General features: G+C 36.3%; 1 protein-coding gene across 1 annotated transcript; it reads left to right on the forward strand.

Annotated features, from left to right (window-relative positions):
* The first annotated feature begins 631 nt into the window (after positions 1–631).
* Positions 632–22,215, forward strand: ECT2L (epithelial cell transforming 2 like). The gene is made up of 22 exons (XM_072408974.1): positions 632–885; positions 2,122–2,234; positions 4,019–4,181; positions 5,024–5,276; positions 6,451–6,584; positions 7,631–7,758; positions 8,540–8,678; positions 8,766–8,934; positions 9,078–9,206; positions 10,649–10,741; positions 11,871–12,056; positions 12,192–12,295; positions 12,465–12,581; positions 13,541–13,633; positions 15,129–15,343; positions 16,298–16,445; positions 16,771–16,844; positions 17,651–17,807; positions 18,796–18,861; positions 20,120–20,208; positions 21,389–21,561; positions 21,944–22,215. Exons 1-22 carry the CDS (start codon positions 700–702, stop codon positions 22,072–22,074), a joined length of 3,060 nt encoding a protein of 1,019 aa, XP_072265075.1. The 5' UTR covers positions 632–699; the 3' UTR covers positions 22,075–22,215.
* The last annotated feature ends 327 nt before the right edge of the window (positions 22,216–22,542 follow it).

Genomic DNA, 22,542 nt, shown 5'->3' on the forward strand with positions numbered 1-22,542 from the left:
TGTATGCATGTTGTGTTAAAGCTTCATTGTTTGGTTTAAAAAAAAGTTGAAGATGTGTGTACAACAAAGGGGTATATTATACTATTATGGATTGCAGCACACTGAGGCTTCTTTATTCTTCCCTCTCCAAGCATGTCTGACTGTGTTAGGCTATTTAAGCGTGTATGTGTATTTAAAAATGTAGGCTGAATTATTATTACTATTACTATTGTTCATTCAAGATTGTCTTGTATATGGTTAAAATTGGACTTGTATACGGTAACATCCCTTTTTGAACCAAGCTTCTACATTTACCTATATCGGCCATTTAGCTACATTGTATTTAAACCTCTTTTCCTGGCACAATTGGCTAAGAATATTATAACAATTATAACAATAGTAAAGCTTTTAACATTTTCATCCAAACTAGTCATAGTCTCATCATTTCTTGTTATTTTGCTGTTGCAGGATAAACACAAACATCTCCATCACTGATATATTCACCATTGCCAATTTGCTCCTGTGGTAGTGTTATGTATGCTTTTTGTGATATTTCAAATTATTGGTTGTTATTGTACACCTTAGTTAGATAATATCCTATAAAAAGTACATATCGAGGTGTATTATGTTCTTTCTCCTTACAGGTCACTTATACAGTAGCTGTGTGAATGATTCCAGGATTTCCTTGAACTGATGTAATTTGCAGTGCATACGCTTGATATGATGAGCAGTCATTGGAGGCTCAGTCCACACAGTGTTAAGCGGTGGCATCTGGAGCGTGTGGGGCTCCATGGAGGAGAGACGCAGATGTCAATCAAAGATAACATTCATTTTGATGAGAATGTGGGCAATCAGACACGCTTTAGCGCCTGGACACCAATGGCAAGCAAATCTTTTAACAAACAGGTAACCATGGAGCACACAAAATTGCTTTCACACAAAGGCACTAAGTACCCGCTTAGAGTATCACATTAGAATTCACAAGTGTCTTCCTGAAATCACATATTAGGTCTTTATAAAGCTCTTCAAGACGCCATATTATCATGGGTGAACCTAGCTGATCCAGTAAACCTGGAATGGATTTCCTAAAATAATTTCCCAGATCACCCAGGTTCTCCTATAATAGTCTATTGTCGTTAGTCTTGGAGAGCTTTAATACATTAGGCCCAGTAGGTTTTTAGTGTTAAGTTAAAATGTAACAAAATGCAAAATATATTTTACATGTATTTTGTTTGTGCTTTTGTGTGTTCTTTGTTCTCCTTTTCATTTTTGGGTATTTCCTGTCTCTCTCCATGTCTTGTGGTTTGATTTTTAGCCATATCACAGAACAGTAAAGCCCTATACGCATGTCCGATAGATATCAGAGAGTTTTTACTGGAAATGATCCTACATGATTGTTTTATGTGACAAATGAACAAGTGCTGTACAACCAGTGTTCTTCTGGTCTGCGGAAAGGATGGCTGAGCGGCACCCCATTGTATTCTCCTACATAAGAGTGAACAGTGGTTGTTTGATGGTTCATCAATCTGCTGTGTAGCATTTTTGGGTGACATTGGGGGACATGTGCCAGATTTTTTAGGTGACAATTATCTGATATGTAACCATTCCAACAGCCTTAATAACATTTTATACTACAGTGAAGCATTGAGATATGTTCTGATGAGGTCATGACAGCTTAACAGTTGTATTATACTTCACCACTGAAGCATCAGCAGCAGTTTTCTGGCTTAGAAGCTGCATACAGGTTCATTGTTTGTAGAAATGTAGATCAAGTACTTCATTGCCCTCAGATTAGCATGTAAATATAATATGGAAATTAGCCATTATCAGGAAAAAAATCATTTGAAATTTATACTCTATAATCTTTATGAAGAAAATACACATTTTTTTTAAATTTCTCTTAAAGACACTGATGCTTAAAAATTTACAATTACATAAAAATATAGTTTTGTGTATAAAACTGCAGTTTGAGGCCAGTTCACATGAGCAAATAAACAAACATAAAATTATAAAGAACAACTTCTAAATTTTTTTTAGGGGTTCACATAATTTCTTTTGTTTTTTACTCTCAGAGCTCTCTGTTTTCTTCCAAACCCCTTACTTTTTTCATTCATAACAAATAATGATGAATTTCTTACTCAGCTCTTTCAGGAGAGAGTGAATCTTATAGGGCATTGGTATGACCTGTGGACAGACAAACAGCGCAAACAATTTCTACATTCTATTTTAATGAGGAGCAGCAGATCACAACTGAAGTAAGTAACACCAATGTCCATTTAAATACACAGTGGCTCACCTAAAGGCTTTGATCAAAACAATGGGCAGACAAAAAAAAATACATTTTATAGGATTTGGGATATATTTCTAACATTGTATTGGTGGATTAGCCTTTAGAATAGGTTCTCTCAATAAAATTACTTTTTATCACTCTTAAACATTAGGATATTATCAATATACACTAGCATTAGCAAAAACCATTATTACATTTTCTTCAATAAGTTGGCCATCCTATAGACAGGACTATAGACTGGAGGAGCAGCTCAGCACAACCAAGATGTGGCAATGCAAAGCTGCTGGTAGAGTCTGCAGTTGTTGGAGTGTTAATCTCTCTCAGTGTCATGCAAACTAACGTCCTAGTGGTAATTTGTTCTTCTAGATTCACAATTTATTGTACTAGCACTTGCATAAAATGGCACCACTATTGTGATCACCCTTATACATAAAAGTGTCAATAAAATAACATAATCTCACTTTTATTAGCGATACAATTTACAGGTATTTTATCATTGTCATCATACTTGCAAGAGGGATTGAGATCTAGTGGGCAACAACAGTGGCAACTTGTGCAGAACTGACTTGTGTCCCCCTGCAGAAATGATTTGGGGGCCTCTGTTAGCTTAGGAGGGTCTATGGCCCTTGTGCAGTGATCACTTTGCATCTCTCTATGTCTGCCTTTGATTAGATCTGAGCAACACCTTATAGATGTTCTGGTATCAATAATAGCAAGATCAATCACCACATAGTGATAGAAGGTAAAGGAAAGGTGATAAGTGATACCATTTTTAAACATCTGATCGCTGCTGCTTATATAGGCAAAATACGCAGTTACAAAATTGCAGAAAAAATCGTCTATGTATACCACTTCCAAATACAGTGAAAAGCGAATGGAGCTGCAGATAGCTACTTTGAGGTTATTACAAGACATTGATGAAAGTATTACTTTTCTCTATACAAAATGTGATTGCCCATTTAAAAATTTGGTGTAATAAATGGCCACATGGGAGTGTGTGGGCCCTCAGGTAGTTGCACAGGTTAGACCTCCCTACATCTTCCCCTGTGCAGATCAGTTATATAATATTGATTTGATCACTAAGGCAATTACCTACTGCAGACTGTTTGTGAACAGCAGATCTCAACAATCCTGTTATTCTCCTTTCAATATAAAAAATTGGAATAGAATACCTATTGGATCTGCTTTTATTTGCTGTTCTAGGTTGAGCCTTACACAGCTTTTTCTTTCTGCTAATCCACTTAACCTATTATCACCAAAGACTCGCTGGATTAAAAAAAAATCCTAGATAAATATATTGCTATTGAACATGAGGGAACACATCTCATTTAATGTTCAGCTTGTCGTGTATGTATCGAAATCCAGTGATCTCCAACTAGTAGACTTTTCTTGAGACTCTAAGGCTATGTACACATGTCAGATGATTTTCGTCTGATAATCACCTCAGGGCTAGTATTGGACGAGAATCTGGCGTGTGTACAGGGCTCAGTGTTCGCCATACATGGATCCATCATGGTAGATCCACGAACGAGGAACAATCGTAATGGAAGTGAAGGGGAGAGAGTGCAGCAGGGTGCCGCTCAGTCTTTCCCCCCCCTTCCCCTCTCCAAACAGTGGAACAGCACTGTATGTCCAGTGCTCATTCATTGCATTGTTAGTTGTTGGAAAGGATTGTGAAAGATTCTTTCCAACAACAATTATTGAACGTGTGTATGCAGCCTTACTCATAGTTTATGTGTTTTGTTGCAGATTTGTACAGGATTGGTTCACTGAAGAATGTCCCGTCACCAATTTAGACTTTACAACGGTGATTCCCAGGGTTTTATCCTTGTACATTTTTTCCTTCTTGAATGTTCATGATCTGTGTGTTGCTGCACAAGTCAGCTGGCACTGGAAGTTCCTTTCTGAGCAGGTAAAGTTGGAAAAGTTAATAGGATTAAGTCTTTTTGCTAATGATACTTTGGTGTGCATAGTTTATTAGACAGGATAGGCTGGCTATACCCAATAACAACAAGTGGTGTGGGAGATCAATCATCCATTGGGACAAATGGGCTGAAACCTTAAATTGTCCATTAATGGCCATGGATTGTTTGCTATGATGAAATCCTCATCTACTTAGGAGAAATTGGAGCACCTCCTGTCATGAAACTGTGACGAAGGTGCGGTAATTTGTTCCTTGACAAACTAAAGTATATATTTGGCTTAAATGCAATATTTAAAAAAATTAGAGGTTAAGAGGTATAATTTAAATCACAAAAAATAAAATTTATATATATATATTTTTTTGTATATGTATATTACATGTATTTTTTAGGTATAAAAATATGCTGAGTATGTAACCTGTATCTCTCCATTTTATAGGAATTTTTACATTTTGTCGTTTCTATAAATCCCCCCCCCCCCCAAAAAAAAAGAAAAATAGCACAGATATCTTCAATAAAATTGACTATATAACCCAAACTGTTAAATATATTGTTGTCTGTGTATAGGTTCGCTTTTATCATCATACTGATTTAGAATTTAGAGCAAATAGTGATATGATTTTTTTGACAGACAAAGTTCGAAGCATTTCAATGGAAAAATGTTCAAAAATTATGGTTTATTACTAATGTAGTTTTTATTTTTATTAAGTATTTGTTGACTTACATATCTCATATCTATTCTCTACAATGCTCTAAACATTTTCAATCGTTTTAAATAAAAGTGACCAAACAGTTTATGATTGTGCATTGTATTCTGATAAAAATCATACAGGACTGTCTATGGATGCCCAAGTGCACCAAGTTTGGCTGGTTTTTACCATACTCTCCAGCAGACAATGAGTATGGTGCATGGAAGAGGCATTATATTTCCTGTGCCTGCAGCTTGGACTATCTCACTCCAAGGGAAGCTGCCGAAACGTACGGCACTTTGAATGAGCCTAAGGAAGGAAAAGAGGAGCTGAAGGAAAAACTACAAGAGAAGTGGCTGCGTAAAATGCTTCGAGACAGACTGTCACTGCAAAAAAGTAAGTAGTCTTGTACAGTGTCGCTAGCAAAATATTAAATCATACATACGTAAGCTGTATTTTGTGAAAAGAGTGATAATAATACCTAAATAGGTGCATATTGGTGTGGCATAGAAAACATGTTTTTCAAAATAAAGTGATTTAGAATATTCAAAAGCATATATGTTCTAGCAGTTGCCTATTGTGGCTATTTCTTAGTTATTGGCATGTGTAGGAGATTTATAAGACAATGGGCCTGATTTAATAAACCTCTCCAAAGCTGGAGAGGATACACTTTCATCAGTGAATCTGGGTGATCAAGTCATTTGCTATTTGTTAGCAAATGTTTTCAATCATGGACCAGATCCATTCCAGGTTTGCTGTATCTCCTAGGTTCACTGATGAAAGTGTATCCTCTCCAGCCTTGGGGAGGTTTAATAAATCAGGCCTGTTGTCTTTACATAAATCTTCTACACATGCCAATAGGTAGGTAATAGCCACAATGGGTAGTTCGGATTTTCCTATGCATTATATTATAACATCCTCTTGGAGAGCTTTATTAAATCATGCCAATATGTAAAAGGTGCTTAGACAATGTTATAATTAATGAGTAAAATAAGAAGTTCAATATAAAACTCCAAACTCCATGTTTTCTCAATGAGAGTAGACCTGGAAAAAATTTGTCCCTGATTCACACCTGCCTATTGGCCATTACGATGATAGGCAAACATGGGGGCACGCTTAGCTGTTAGGTGCAGCATTACCTAAAATGTTGGAGCTTTTCTTCTTTAAACAGCCCCAGTTTTTGCTGTGGCAAGAAAAGTTTGGAATGGTAAAGTAGTTTTGTCGTTTTTTCTCACAGTAACAGGGTCTAGTTAATATAATACAAAGTGATGGGAGTTCTTTTGATTGCTGTGTTCTTTCATTGTATTGTTTTGTTTGCCATGATTTAGACCCCTGAAATACAGTCCCCAGAATTGTACAAGTTTCCATACCTAACGTTGGCAACTGGAGCTTGCAAATACTTGGCTAAACCAGGGAAGTTTTCTTTACAAAACACATTTTTGCAGACACAGAGCCAGGGAAAAGCATTAACAATTTATTGAAAATATAATTATCTGGTAATGTTTTTCCTTAAGTTAGTAACTATTTGTCCTAAAATTATTTAAATGTGGAGAACTATTTTTTTTTTCAGAAGAGCTCCTAAAAACCAGACCACCTTGGATGAGTGGAGCCTGGAGATCAGCTGTAAACTCCAAACTAAGTTTAACACAATCTATGAGTCTGACTGATCAGGCTTCAATGCAAGCGGCTTTGTGGTTAATTAAGGTGAGATTTGAAGGCAAATCAGTATGTGTTGCAGTTCATAAATAATAAAAAATGTCAGAGCTTAATCTTGCATCCTATTACATTAAATTTCTAAAATCAGTAAAATAAATACTTGTTATGTGGCCTTTAGTATACACTATGTTTAAATTCTAAGTGTAAGGATGCTAAATTGAAGGTAACATAAATTACTTGGTGAATGAGGTGAAGTGCTGCTCCCTTAACCCATCCAATCATGAACAATCATCTTGTAAAATCACGGTAAAAAAACTTTTAATTGTGAAGTGAATGTTTTCTGTGTTCACCAAGGTAATTACCCCTTGCAGAATGAGTTGGTATCATAATGTTTTTGTGTAATCTCATACATGTGTACATTCATTACCTATAGGTTCCCATTTTTAGAAATATTCAGCTGAAAATTTACCACAGTGTATATTTCCTAGTCCATTGGTCCACCACATCTTTACCTAAATTGTAAGTCCAACTAAAACTTTTTTCTTAGTTTTGATTAGCGTGGCAATAGCATAGAACCAATATAAAGTTTCTACTGCATTCTGGGGCTGTTATAAAATTTCCACACTATTTCCTGCTGGAAATATTTTATCAGTTGGAAATGGAAGGGAACTTTATAATAGCAACCTAGACAAAAGTAAAAATGCTTTTTTTTAGTGAAGTAGGGAAAGGCTGGAACCACTTTCAGCATTTCTGTTTGTGTCTCTGTTGCAGTCTCATTTTCTGTCGCTAAACTATTGTCAGCAGGACAAAAAATGATGGTAGATCTCTGTAACAGAGTTCCAGATAACAGTAAAAATCAGATGGGTTCTTCAGTAATTTATTTCCACGCTATCTAAAATTAAAAAAATAAATTATTTTTTTTTTGCTTGACATACACTCTAAAAATCATACCTAAAATGTGCAATGCTTGTTATTATCTAGCTAATGGTTCCCAGCCCTTGCAATCTTAGTTATTATGAATACAAGATAGATAGGTCTATCTATGGATAACAAGATGTGCACTATGATCATCTGTCTTATTTTGTTTGTTTCAGGGTAAAGATACAAGTTCAGACAAAGCTTTAACAAGCTGGCTTTTAAAAGAAGATAACCACACACCCAGCTTCACATTGGCTTTGGAAAAGAAACTTGTAGAACGATCAATAGACTCTTTGCCAAAAAGGTAAATTCTGTATATATACATTGACATATAACTAAACATTTACTTACACACTTATGACTGGGTAGCCTGGACTTTTTAAATTTAAAGTGAATGGTATATAAGGCATTTTTTCACATTTTGGATAAAGTAGGGAAAAGGTTAGACCATCTGCCAAGTCTGTTCCTGTTCTTTGTGCCCATGCTGGGAAGATTTACCTGCTTTATTTGTTCTAGTGATCAAGGTCATTAAAGCTACGTACACACGTCAGATTTTTATCGCCCGATAATCGGCATCGGCCAATTATCGGGCGAAAATCTGCCGTGTGTACAGTCGGTGTCGTCCATCGTCCGGACGACCGACCTGCCGGATCCACGGACGATGGACGACAGCCGATCCTAATGAAAGGGAAGGGGAGAGCGCGCAGCAGGGTGCCGCTCCGTCACTCTCCCCCTCCCCTCTCCATAGAGCATGAACGGTGCTGTATGTACAGCACCGTTCATGCATCGTGCAGTTCCTTGTCGTTGGAAAGGATCGTGAAAGATCCTTTCCAACGACAAAAATTGGAAGTGTGTACGCAGCTTAAGACATTGGGCAGATAGCAATTACATTTGTTGTATCTGGGAGGCACATTGGCCCCAAATCCTTTGATATCTAATGTGGTTTTTGAATACAATTATTGTTTTGTTAGTTTTTTACACAGCATGCTATATAGTTCTGTTTGCCTGTACTTACTATGTAATATTCTTCAACATAGACATATCAACCTACACTGTAATTTTTGTTATTATTTTACATGTTTTAGGTATAATGTATCTGGATGTAACACCTATACTTCTACAACCACAAAGCAATGCAGCAGTCTCCTGGGTCTGACAGCAACCATGGGCAGCTCTGGTCCTGTTCACCTTGTGTTGATATCATCTCACATATTGGCATATGAGGTTATTTTTTCACACCAATATTACACAGAACTTGGGTTTTCAGTATTATTATTATATGTATAACCGCTTTTTTTTTTTTTTTTTTAGGTAATTCTCAATAGTGTGAAACCCAGTGTCATTCCAGTAGTCTATGACTACAATGGCATGACTCTTGAAAGTCTAATATTTTGTGTGGAGAAAGCTTTGGATGGACGCACGGCACAGAGTATTGGAGTTGTTGCAGATGGAAATTCCCAACATCTACATTTATTACAAAGTAAGTGCTTTAGAGCACATCCTATGCTAAACACCACCTTCAGATTATGACATATAATATAACATTTACCAAATTGAAGGCACATTATAAATCTAACTAAAAAAAGTATAAACACTGAAAAAAAATAAAACTTTTTTTTTCAGGTGTTCAAATTGATTCTCAGAATGTCCTAAGTCCTAATATTAGAGAATTTTGGGAAAAATTAAGCAGCTGTGTGGTGTCAGATAAAGCTGGTGGTCACGTTGACCTGTTTGTTCCTTTTGCAGCTTCAGGTAAGACATTACAAGTAAGATAATTAAAACAAATTATTCTGTGCAAAACTGGTGAAATGTTGAAATAGGGGGAATGACCTTTTACATTTTCATTATTTTTATTTTGTTAGTGCTGCACAAACTTAAACACCATAAAGCAAGTCATTAGTCAGAAAGAACATATCCTCCTTATTTAGATCCTAACACTTTGCCTATTCAGAGTAACATGACCAAACTTTTGTAAAGCTCAGTACCTAAACACCTCAAAAATTACAGGAATCCTTCTTCTGTGTCTGCAACAGCAAGATACCCAATGCCTTTGTGTATGGGAGAGCATGCAATGTAAAAAATGGTTGGGCCGTGAGCTTGTCACTGATCCTGTCACAGTTTGATAGCGTAACTTTAAAGTGAACCATAGTCCACTGAGATAATATAAAACCTAAAGTGCTGCCTTTTATGGAGGCCTTGACTTATTTTCTTGGGTAACAAACCCTGTCCCCCCAATGTAATATACAGTCATGGCAACCTTAAATCAATGTCAGAAAATGCACCACTTCTCCCAGAAAAGTGTTGCATGTATAAATTATTTGGTATTGTTTTTTTCTTTCCACACAAAATGTCAAAAATGGCCTGGACAGAATGATTGCCATCCTCAACCTAATACTTGGTAGCACACTCTATGGAAGAAATAACTGATATTATTTGCTTTCTGTAACAATCAGTGATTCTTTTACATCTCTCTACTAGAATTTTGGACCACTCTTTCTTTGCCATCTGCTCCAGGTCTCTTAGATTTAAAGGTCTGTGTGTAACACACAGAGCATGAACAAAAGAAGAGCAAAGAATTGTCCCAACATTTGATAACCAAGATTATGGAAAAGCATGGACAATTCCAAGGCTACAAGTCCATCTCCAGAAATCCTAATGTTCCTGTGTCCACTGTGCGCAAAATTGCAAAGTTTTACAGCCAGTGGCACTGTAGCTAATCTCTCTAGACATGGACGAAAGAGAAAGATTGATGATATGTTACAATCTAAAATTGTTTGAATGGTGGATAAAGAACCTCAATCTTGTTTCCTGATTTTTATTCAGTTTGGCTGCAGTGTACCCCCAATTTCGTAGGCCAGACAAAAACTTCATCAAAATCTTATAAGCAAGACATAAGGAATAACAATCAGGTCGGCCAGAGAAACAAGGGCCAATTCTTTTTGTCTGAAAATCTAATTGAATCTAAAGGTGTTTTAAGACATATATGATGAAAATAATTTAACATGAGATCAGTCCTTCCAATATAATATCTTGTAATTTTATTTACTTGAATAAAAAAGGATAGGACATGAAAATAATAAATAGGGGTTTTATTTATAGTTACAGTTACTTTTTTTATTCTTGTCTTACATTTTTATGTATTGAATAATTACTCGAGCATCAAAAACATATCATTTTTACATTTTTTTATGTAGATGCTGGAATGAAAGTCCTTGAAAATCTGTCTCGCTTAGCTGGTATCATGTTTTGTTCACCAACTGGGATAGCCACCGGGTCTTACCAACATAGTAAGTAGAGATTTGATAGCTTAGAACTTTTAAGCAATGTTTACTTCTTGAAAGTTCATTTAGTTTACAAGCATCTTTGAGGAAAAAAAATATAAGCTGCTGAAAACCATTCCTCTACTTTGATTACTTCAGATTATTCTGGGAAAGACCAGTTGATTGTTTTGTAAACCCATGGTCCTCTCCTCCTGTATCACTGTCTGTTTTAGTCTGTCATTTGCAACCCCTATTTAATGTACAGCGCTGCATATTATGTTAGCGCTATATAAATCCTGTTTAATATTAATAATAATAATAATTTACTTTTTGCATTTTAAGATGATATAGAGAATTGTATGTGTGTATCTTTAAAAATCAGTGACTTTATGTACTAAATAAGGGGTGTCAAACTCAAATACACAGAGGGCCAAAATTAAAAACTTGGACAAAGTTGCGGCCAACCTTGAAATTTATTGAAAAAATTGAGAAAATTTTTCCTTCTCATTAGATATAAACCCTTTTCATATGGAAACAAAGAGGTTTGGCTTCACATTCAACCTGGAACAAGCTTATAACAGAGAAAGAGGCATAACATTTATTTTTTTTTTTATTAAAAAAACTTATACCTCTCTATTTGTAGCCTTCTGAGTTAAATTTCAATGGTAACCTTTTTGCACATGCTAACAATAAAAATAACAATATTGTTCTATGAAAATCCAACCATTCAAGTCCATGCCTTGGAGTAGCAAGGAAAAGTACAGCGGAGGGGGAAAGCTGGAAATGCCAGACGCTGCCAATGCGGAGCTAAATCTTATGAGTGGCCCGCTGCTGAAACTCCCTCTTCATTGAAATAGCGCCGCTACTAATATTCCCTGCATTTTTTGCGACCTTTAAAACAGTCCAATGCGGGGCCATGCATAGGCAGAGAGGCAGCTGGTCTATACACGTGAGTGATGCCGGTAATTGTAGTAGCGGCTCTATTTCAATGCAGTGGCGGGCCAGCTGCAGTTCATATTTAGGATTCCTTTGGGGCCAAAGAAAAGGATGTTTGGGGCCAAATTTGGCCCCGGGGCCAGAGTTTGACACCCCTGTACTATAAATTTATTAATTATCATTTTCTTTTTTTTTTACATGTGCTGTGATTCACTTTCAGTTCTTAGTGAATGGCTGATGGAACCTGAAAGACGTGAATTCCCTCCATATTTATACTTTACAGAAGTAAAACTACAGGCCTGGTGCAGATTAGCCAGTGTAATGGAGGAAGCTTTACATATGGTCAGGAAGCAGATGAAGCTCTACCTAAGTGATCTCAAAAGAAATGTATCTGGCAGGATAATAGGTAATTTATGTACTATATACCTCTATACCTACTTTAACTTTATATAAAAAGCTATTTAAAAATGGGACATAATATACAGAAGATAAATAATAGATGAATAAAATAGTCAGTGAGGCATTGGTTTTGTGTTTATAGGGCAGTTCATGTTTGACACAATGGCCATGGTGAAGGTGCAGACTAATAAAGACGTTGCTGAGGCATTGACTGAAGCTTTGATGGAACTTGTTAAGGAGAAGCGTGTAAGTAGAAAAAAATATATGTAAATGTGAAAGAACAAGTGCTCTCTGCTTTGTTGCTATGTGCAGGGTAATTCTGCATAATTCTAGTATTGTGGTTGGCATTACCTAACCTACTACTTTCTTTTCTCTAGTTTCTGTGTAACCTTATCAATAATATTTGTGTCTGCAGGATGATCCTATGGAGTTCATTTCCATCTATCTTTTAAAAAAATGTGGAAAAGATAAGGAGCTCAGAAACCAGCTGCAGCAAACAGGCAAGGAGGATACACTGTCAGCATTTCTAAAGGTGATATAGAGGTCTTCTAATATAAATACAATGTGTGTTTGTTTTCAGGCCAAAGAAGCTAGTTTGGGAATAGGCAGTTCTAAGCCGCAGACATGGTAATATGTAGATTCCTGCATACCATATTAACTTCCAAAAACACACTGAAGCGTTTATAATTACGTCTTGTCCTAAGGCAAACCCAGGACAGAAAACAGATACTTGTGACCTCCAGGTATGGAGGTATATGTGATTTACTGACATACCTCATGGGTGAACACTGGGCTGTGATGATTTGTTGATGAATTGAGCAGCAGGAGCAAAGTTAAAGGTGAGTATTTGCTGTCGGCAAAGAGATTAGCATTGTGCACTGAACAAGAAGTCAGTCCTTTCGACGATGTACATTTCAGTCCATGCTGACTTTTTTTTTGTTTAATTAACAAACAGGGTTATATCACAAAACAGCAACCATGTTAGTTTAAGCCAGCTGACTATATTTCTTTCAAGCCACATTTATGGGTCTTCTCGGGACAGACTGAGCTTCAGTCAGCTGTCCATCACTGTGTCGTGCCCAGCCTGTACATCACAAAGACTGACAATTTTAACTCCCACGTGTCTTCTTGTAGTACAGCCACCTTCAACATAGCTCCCTCAACAGCCCACTGCTTCAAAGGCCCAAGGACTTTGGAGATACGGAATGAAGCAGGGTGCTGTGATAATTTCTGGAAGCCCCCATATCGGCCTCTTCACCAGCTATGATCTGCCTACATTGCACTGAGAAGCAGAGACCCAGTGAAGGTGTCACAGCTATAACGTAGGACATGTCAAAAAAACTATAAAGATATTATTTAAAAATGTCATGTTGCTGAGAGGGGAATGGAGAAACTAGAAAATGCAAACCTTAACATAAATTTCAGCTTTAAATACCAAATACAATTTGTCCCAAATCATTGTAATATTAAGATAATTGTTGTTCATTACAGCAGGAAGATGAAAATGATAGTGGTGCCATATCTGAAAACGCTGCTCGTTCTCCTAACCAGTCTGAATCCAGGTTCAGAAAACTTACTATGATAGTAAGTATGAATGCATGTAGCTTGGGAAAAGTAAAGGTATAATTTATACTTCAACTAAATCTGACAGCTATTTGAAGTCTAAACTATAGGAAAACCATGACTTTGTAGTAAAACAAAAATGTAACATTTGCAACATATTTATTATGATGAACATTTCAAGAACTATCATTTGTGGTACTAGCAGACAGAATTATTATTTCTTTTTAATACTAGCATTTTATTTAGGATACTTGTGATAACTTGTAATCTGGGAGTACGGCATTAAGGGTGTTCTGTAAAATAATGCATACCTGTGGTAATGATGGCGGCCATCTCTTTTCATGGCTGTATTAGCCTACTTGACACCAAGAAATAAGGTCACAATCATTTTAGGTTGATTGTAGTATCATTACAACCCTAGAGGTGTTATATTATGTTATCAGATATTTCTACACAATTATTTATATTATATTTCTGCACAGCAATAATTAGACTTAAGCGACAAATGTTGCTGGAAATGATTGATACTAATCATTTACAGGGACAATGGAATGAAAAAGCACTGCACAGGCTGTACAAAAGAGAGGTGAGGATGAATTGGAAACACCTTGCTGCATCCTCTCCTCCTGTATCACTGTCTGTATTAGTCTGTCATTTGCAATCCCTATTTAATGTACAGCGCTGCGTAATATGTTGGCGCTATATAAATCCTGTTTAATAATAATAATAATAATAATAATAATAATCCTCCAAATTAAAAAACAACAGCAGTCATTGTGTTGCTCCCTTAGTGGTCCAGTGAGATGGATCAATAGACGATGTTGGAGGACAAATATTCCAGTTTTTTTATTTGTGGTTCTTTGTGATAATGCAAAGCCAGTGTCTGTAAGTAGCTTTAGAGTGGAAAGTTACCTACTGAAAACCAGTCATGTCCAATAGTGATATTGTTATGTTTTCAGGCCCTGGGAATGTTGGTGCCACCAACGTAGCTGTGCTGTGTGGTAAGAATGTGTTAATCCCAGAGGAGAATGAACAGAATTAGAAATATTTTAGTACCTAGAAAAGTTTTCTTTGCCATCCTAATGATATGTTCTTTCAAGTATATAACGGGTCAGTTTATAAATATTATTACAAATTTATTTTACAGGATTCAGTTACAGAAATGTGTGAATCTTGTGAGAATTATAATTTATATAAACATAAAATTCTTTTTGTTTACTGTCTTGCTGTAAACACAAAAAACCTAAACATTATAATACATTTTTTGTTAAGTCAATCTTCCTTGACTCTTACTCCTCCTAAAGGCACTTATTTATTAAAGTGGCTCCAAGGCTGGAGAAGCTACACTTTCATCATAAATAAATAATAAAAAGACTTGAAAATCAAAACACCAACCTGGCAGGACATATGTTAAGAACCAGATCAGAAATGGTAGAGAGTATCATCCCTCAGTGTGAGATCCACTTTAAAACTAAATATGTGGTAACCCTTTCTGATATGTTTGTATTAAACCCAGGATAATAAACTTCAAGCAGATGTAGGAGATAAGCGATCAAGGTTTGCTCAAGAAATCCTGAAGAGTGAAAGACAGTATGTACAAGTCCTGGAGATCATCAGAGACATCTATGCCGTCCCATTAAAATCTGCACTATCATCAAATCGAGCAATCCTGAGCATCTCTAATGTGCAAATCATCTTCTCTGATGTTCTTAATATTTTACAAATCAACAAGTATGTTCAATTTGTGTTGTTTTCTCATACAATCCCTGCAAAATATAGTTACAATGATAAAAGATACATTGTATTTACCTGCTAGGAATTACTGCAGTTTGGGTTCATAAAACCCTTTTAGTGAAAACCGTCTTCTTTTATTGGATAAGGGCCCAGGGGTCATAGTGGTATTGTCAGAAATCATTATTATTATACCCCAAAGATGAGTTCTTACTAGGTAAAACAGTGAGAATATTAGTGAGAGTTTTCCAGCTATTAATGTATATATATTTTAGTGGATACAGATATATTTTAACTAATAATATTGCACCTGGCTTTGACCTACCAGAACTTTTTGCATACTTAGATAACCAAACATTTTGTTAAGGATACAGGGTATAGCACTGGTAATGTATGTGTAACATATGGATTTGCATGTCCATACCTATGAGAGCATTAAGCCAGCCTAGTCACTTTGATTGTGCAAAAACGAGCAATAATGCTTGAAAAAACAGACTCATTCTATTTTTTTTCACTATGACAATGCTAATTGACAATTTAGCTAGGTACCTTAAAACTGATCATGCTATGAGAAGTTATTGCCTTTGTTCCATGACATGAATACTGTTATTAGGTTAGAGAAGTATCAGAATTATTTATATACTTGTTCCAGGTTGTGCCTCCGGAAGCCAGTCTCTGAGTCTTCTTTTGAGCCATTGCTCAGTCATAGGCATAGCTTACAACCTAATCATCTGAACTGCTGAAGCAATTTGGAAAGTTGCAAAACATTTTCAGCATTGTAAGAACAACCCCAGATAAATGGTAATAAATACTACTGGATATACAATGACCTGGATGAATGAGAACATTCACAGACAGATTTCTAACCTAAAATTTGTATTTTGATATAAGGCATATCTGCAGTTGTACAAAACACAAAATATAAGCAATATAACAATAATACTTTTGATCCAGGCAGCTCCTAACCGAGTTGATGGAAAGACTTCAGGAATGGGGACCCGCACAATGTTTAGGAGATGTTTTTATGAAATTTGTATCTAAGCTGAAGATATACACCAATTTTTTCAACAACTACACAGTGATATTAAAAACAATTGACAAGGTAAAGAAAATTATTTGATGAATGTTGTGAATATCTAGATCCCACCACTATGTACAGGTGCAGAGTTATAACACGTTCCTATATATCTGTATATCTAAATATGTTAGAAAGTAACTATCTTTATAGGGGGCCACTGTGGTGCCTCATGGTAAGTACCAAGGTGACCTTAATTAGGCAAAATTCAGTGACAGTGCTGCTGTATAACAGCTCGCAGTAATATTTGTTAGCAATCATTCTAGTGAAGTGTTTAAAATTAATAATCGAATCACAAATATATTTCTAATACATTGCTGTACTTACATCAAGCTGATTTAAGTATTTGTAGTGCAGGGAGGCTATGCCAACTTTCCGAGCATTTTTGAAGAGACACGATCACACTGTTGTAACTAAAATGATGAGGTAAGTGAAACAAAACAAAACATAACCACAATAAAAAAAATACTACATTATTATTACACAGTATTTGTATACCGCCATCATATTACGCAGTGCTGTACAAAGTCGATAATTGTGTCACTAACTGTCCCTCAAAGGAGCTCACAATCTAATGTCCCTACTATAGTCATTTGTCATTAATGTAGTCTAAGGTCAATTTAGGGGGAAGCCAATTAACCTAACTGCATGTTTTTGGGATGTGGGAGGAAACCGGAGTACCCGGAGGAAACCCAGAGGCACACACGGGGAGAACCTGCAAACTCCATGCAGATAGTGTCCTGGCTGGGACTCGACCTCAGGACCTAGCGCTGCAAAGGCTGGAGTGCTAACTTCTAAGCCACTGTGCATCTCTCTGTGTATAATGAATAAGTTTCCCAATGTTATGAGAATCCTCCCCTACGCCTTCCTGTGAAAGCTCGGCTGCCAATCAGGGACACACATTATTTTAGAATGTGTCACCATAATGCAGAATAGATGCTCCCCTATTGTTAGGTAAACTGGTAAAAGTAAGAATTCCTATTTACCCACTCTTCAGAAAAAATTGCAATAGTTTTAAATTCCACAGAAGTATTTGCTCTCTAGATGCTCCCCTGGAGCATTTATAAGATTCATATTCTTTTAAACTATATAAGCATAGTTTACAATGTGCACATATTCTATATTAGAAAAGCCTGAGTTAGCAGAACAGTTATTTGATTTAATGTATCACCAAACTTCAGGATAATCCGCAACAATTCATCTAGCACTAAGTATTTGTTTATTTCAAATAGTTTACAGGAATTGCTGTTATTCCCGTCTTCTCGATTTGAAGAGTATTTGAACCTTTTGTATGCACTTCGTCTTCATACACCTCCGGACCATCCAGATCGAAATGATTTGAACACAATTATTACAGAAATGAAGCAGTACAAGGATTTTATTTTGCGGGTTGGTAAATTATGATGCATGCTAATTTTCACATATATTATTACTTGTTCAGATATGCCTATATAAAAAAAGAAGCTAATGCATTGTATTGAAAACCTGGAACAAAGTAGGTGGTAGCAATTTTAGTGTTCTTTCAGGCTTTTTATTTTACCTGGTCTTCCTGCTCCTCCAAGGTGGCAATGCTCAGTTACTGTATTGTTTTTGTAAAGCAGCACCGTTGTCATCCTTGTCTGCTCATCTTTAATTCGGATTACACAACTCCTCTAACTCCTTCCCCACATACCAATGGAGATATGTTCTGTAGTTCACAGAGGTTATCTGGATTGGGTTGATATAATTGCTTGAAATTTTATTGTAGGAAATGCAGATACACATGTAAGATGATTCTCGTCTCAGGCGAGAATCTGACATGTGTATGTATACCAGTCATCTGACATCGTTCATGGATCCGTCCTGACAGATCCATGAACGACAGAAGATGAATGACCACAATGGAAGTAAAGGGAGGAGATTGCAGCGGGGTGCTGCTTGTTTGTTCAACCCCCCCCCCCCCCCTCCAATAAAACAGAATGGAAATCTTTGTACAGCAATAATGCGTTCATCTTTCAGCCATTTGTCACTGGAAACAATAATTAAAGATTGTTTCCAACTACAACAACTGAGTCTATGGACGCAGTCTAACTCACTGAATTTTTGGGTCTACGGGTAATTTTGTTTACTTGCAACATTAAAAAAAATTTACTCCCACATACACTTTTTTGAACTTCTTTGTAATTGTTGTATGATTATCAAAAAAGCATTGCCTAACCTTCATTAGACAACAGTTAAAAAATGGGCAGCTGAACTTTAAAGATCCATGAGACATTTTTACTGCTGGTTCATTAGTTAAAAAAGTACACCAAAATTTAAGACTCTATGAGGCTCTAACCATCTTTTTTGTCTTGAGTGACGTTGTAATTTTCATTGTATATTAAAATTATTTTTACAGGTGAAATCTGCCTTAGAAAAGGACACTGAACTGACACATCTGCAGCAGACAATCCAAGGCTGTCCTGTAAGTTGGGAATGTGTTAGTCTAGAAATGTATTCCTAGGTATGATGTCGGCAGCTCCAGAAGGCTCAGCGCTGTCACTGGACTGAGAATATTGTATTCCCTTTCCCACCTCCCAGACTGAGGGGTTATGGTCTTGTGGGGAGGTAAATGAAGGAATCGAGAAACTGGACCAGCACTGTTCTAGGGAACTGACTCTCCAGCATTTTCTAGGAAACTCAAAACACATTGCAAATGAAATTAAAATAATAGTTTATGGACAGGAAAAACCTTTCCTTATCCCGCTAAAAATCTTTATAAAACCTATCACCAGGTCTGGGCTTCCCCCAGCTGCGAACCAAGTATTACATTTGCAATGCACCCTTTGACAGTGTTCATTTGACTGTCTAACTTTTTAAAAACTGTGCTCTGGGACTGACTGCTCATTGGTGGAATTCTTTTAAAAGACTAGTTGAATGGATGAAAATTAGTAAGAGTTAGCATAAGGTTAAAATCTGCTTTATTAAGTTATGCTGCAAAAAGAAGTCTTTACTCTCATCCTTTGCAGAACTTTTAATTTCAATTTTAATTAATTAAACTCTTAATTTTTTACAGAAAGCATGACAGTGACAAATACAGTCCCATGTACCAAATATATACGCCCTTATTTATTAAAGCTCTCCAAGGCTGCAGAGGATACATTTTCATTAGTGAAGCTGGGCGATCCAGCTGAAATGGATTTCCTAAGAGTCATTAGCTATTTGTTAGCAAATTATTTTCAATTCTAGACCAGATATATTTCAGGTTTGCTGGATCACCCAGCTTCACTGATGAAAGTGTATCTTCTCCAGTCTTGGAGAGCTTTATTAAATCAGGGCCATAGTCTCAGGAGTTGCTTTTTCATGTTTTAATTGGAAAGGACGGTAAAACTACTTTTGTCCCTAAATCAGTAGGATTTTTTGCATATCAGTGAGCAAAGTGCAACAATGCAGTATTCATTCTGCTTTCATCTTTTATTGTTCCTATAAACTGAAAGTGGGTTACTTTATTTTGTATATTACCAGCTCTACATAGCATCTTATTAAATGACCATGTAATATGCAAAAAAGTCTTTTAATTCTATGAATTAGTAATAGACAGTCTTACAGATTCTAGCTCATAAAGAATAAAAATGACACCATAATGACCTCTTTGGACAAAAGACCTTTTCAGGACCCCATTCCTCTTCTTTTTTCTATGCTACATTGATTTTGTGATAATAATATAAACGTTGGTGTTTCAGAATCTAATAGAAGCTAACAGACATCTTATTTACAAGCAAGACGTGGCATTGCTGAAATGTGCTGATGAGGAGATAAGTGCATCCCTGAGGTAATATTCAATGCAAATCTGGAATGTATGGTTTACATATACAGTGGTACCTTGGTATAAGTCCTTAATCCGTTCCAGATCCTTGGACTTATACCAAAAGGGCCTTATACCCAACAAATTTTTCCCATAAGAAATAAAAGGAAAATTAAAGAAAAGATTAATCCGTTCACATGAAAAAAAAAATCCTATTGTTATTGGCATATTATACATTGATAGGGCTGTATGAAATAAATTAAACACTGCTTAATACTAAAGTACATAAATACAAAAGCAATTAGATGAAATAAATGAAAATTTAACCTCACTTTACCTTGTTGAGAAGAGTCGAGTGCCTACTAGGATAGTGCTGAGAAGAGTTATGTAATTCACAGAGAGATAAAGCACGGATTGTGACTCATTTTGACCCATACAAGTTCTAACACAAAGGTTGTAGACCAAGCAAGATTTTTTTGTGTCCAAACAGGACTTATTATCCATACCAAGTTGGACTTATACCAAAGCGGACTTATACCGAGATACCACTGTATAAACTCCTTGAAAAAAAAAAAAATCAGTTCATTGTCAGAGCTACAGATACTACCTCCAAATGAGCTAGGATTCAGTATTCTATGTGCCCCAATGCCCAGGTCAGCCAGGAGGTCAGATGTTCCAAATGTACAAAAGATAATTTTAGCTTATTATGCTGCCATAAACTGATGCTTTTCTGTTGAGGTTGGTAATATAACCAATACACCCTTTCCTATACCTGGTTATGTCAAAGCCTTATTATGTTATGTAAACTTTTGCAATTTCCTGTTAAAAGAGTGATTGGGTCTTGTGTCTAAGAAGCTGAATACAAGATTGGTTGCTCCATGGTGTCATGGGCTGCTTATGTAATAAACTCAACTTTCCTTGACCTCCATAGTCCATGGGGTGACATTGTGCTTCTGTTGACAAAATGTGTAGCTCGAATCTCACATAAGGATGCTGCAGCAGTGTAGGGTTGTCCTGTCATGAAGTTTGGGCTGCTGAACTTTCTAGGTGGTCTCACTAAAAAGTAGATAACCCCAACCCCACCTAGGTGCTGCAAGAGAAGGTTATTTCTTTTTTATCCCAGGTTCATCCAGCACAAAAAGTACTGTGCCTTTTATACATGATTTAATTGTCAGTACATAGAAAGGTTTTTCTTTTGTGTTTACAGGATCTTTGAGCACATCAGTGACCTGTCCCTTTTTCTCTTCAATGATGCACTGGTGATATCCAGACGTCACATTTCCTACACCCCATTTAAGCACGTGCCATCAACCTCATACCAGTTTATGGCATCAGTTTCTTTGCCACGATTGCTTTTGGAAGACATTCCAGACACTAAATGTAAGTTAACAGACATTTTTAATTTTGTTTAAAAATTTACCATTACCATGTTCTCATATGTAATGCTGCATAAGTGAAGTGTTTTTTTGCCTTTTAGGCTGTTCTCCTGACCTTAGCATTTCTTTTGGATACAAAATTGTCTGACATTAAAGGACATATTTACAAAGCAATAAATGAACTTTTAGTGCAATGGAATCTTCCTATCACACAAGGTTCCAATTACAGTGATTAACCTATTTGGTAAATGTCATCACATTCACTGCTTTATAAATATGCCATTCAAAGTTGTTATCAGGCCTTAGATATGGTTAAAGGTAAATGAGTCCAGTACTAATATAATAATTTTTATTGTATTTATTTCACCTTATTTTTAAATCTGCAGATGTAAAGAATGCTTTTGTTCTGCAAGGACCTAAGCGAAGGTGGATTTGTGCTACACTAACAGATGAGGAGAAGGTCACTTGGCTTTCTGCATGTCAAAGTGCTATCCACGCCAGCATTGAAAGAAGATAAAAAAAAATTGCAAAAAATTGCATTGTGTTGTTTAAGAACCCAGTTCTCGGCCTGAAAACAAACTCTTTTGTTGCATTACTTATTTTTGTCTGTTCTCTCATATACATTATTTCATGTACTGTAAATAAATCTCTTGCTTTATTACATGATTCCTATTTTCTGCTAAGCTGTAGGAGGCTATAAAAAAACTAACCATTTAAGCTTACGTATACACTTCCAATTATTATCGTTGGAAAACGAACGACGAACGTTCATGCACGATATATACGAACGATCGTATAGCACCGATCCTGCACATAGAGACACACACGCTGCAGCCAGCATAAAGGACACACACGCAGGATCAGATATCCGGAGCTGTCTTATAAACGGGTGTCTTATTTTAATTATTTTTTTAAAAATCGGGGGTGGCTTACTTAATGGGGATGTCCTAAAATCGGGGAAACACGGTAGTCCACAATTCAGGGT

This window comes from Pyxicephalus adspersus, chromosome 4 (assembly GCF_032062135.1).
Source record: "Pyxicephalus adspersus chromosome 4, UCB_Pads_2.0, whole genome shotgun sequence".
Classification (NCBI taxonomy): Eukaryota; Metazoa; Chordata; class Amphibia; order Anura; family Pyxicephalidae; genus Pyxicephalus; species Pyxicephalus adspersus.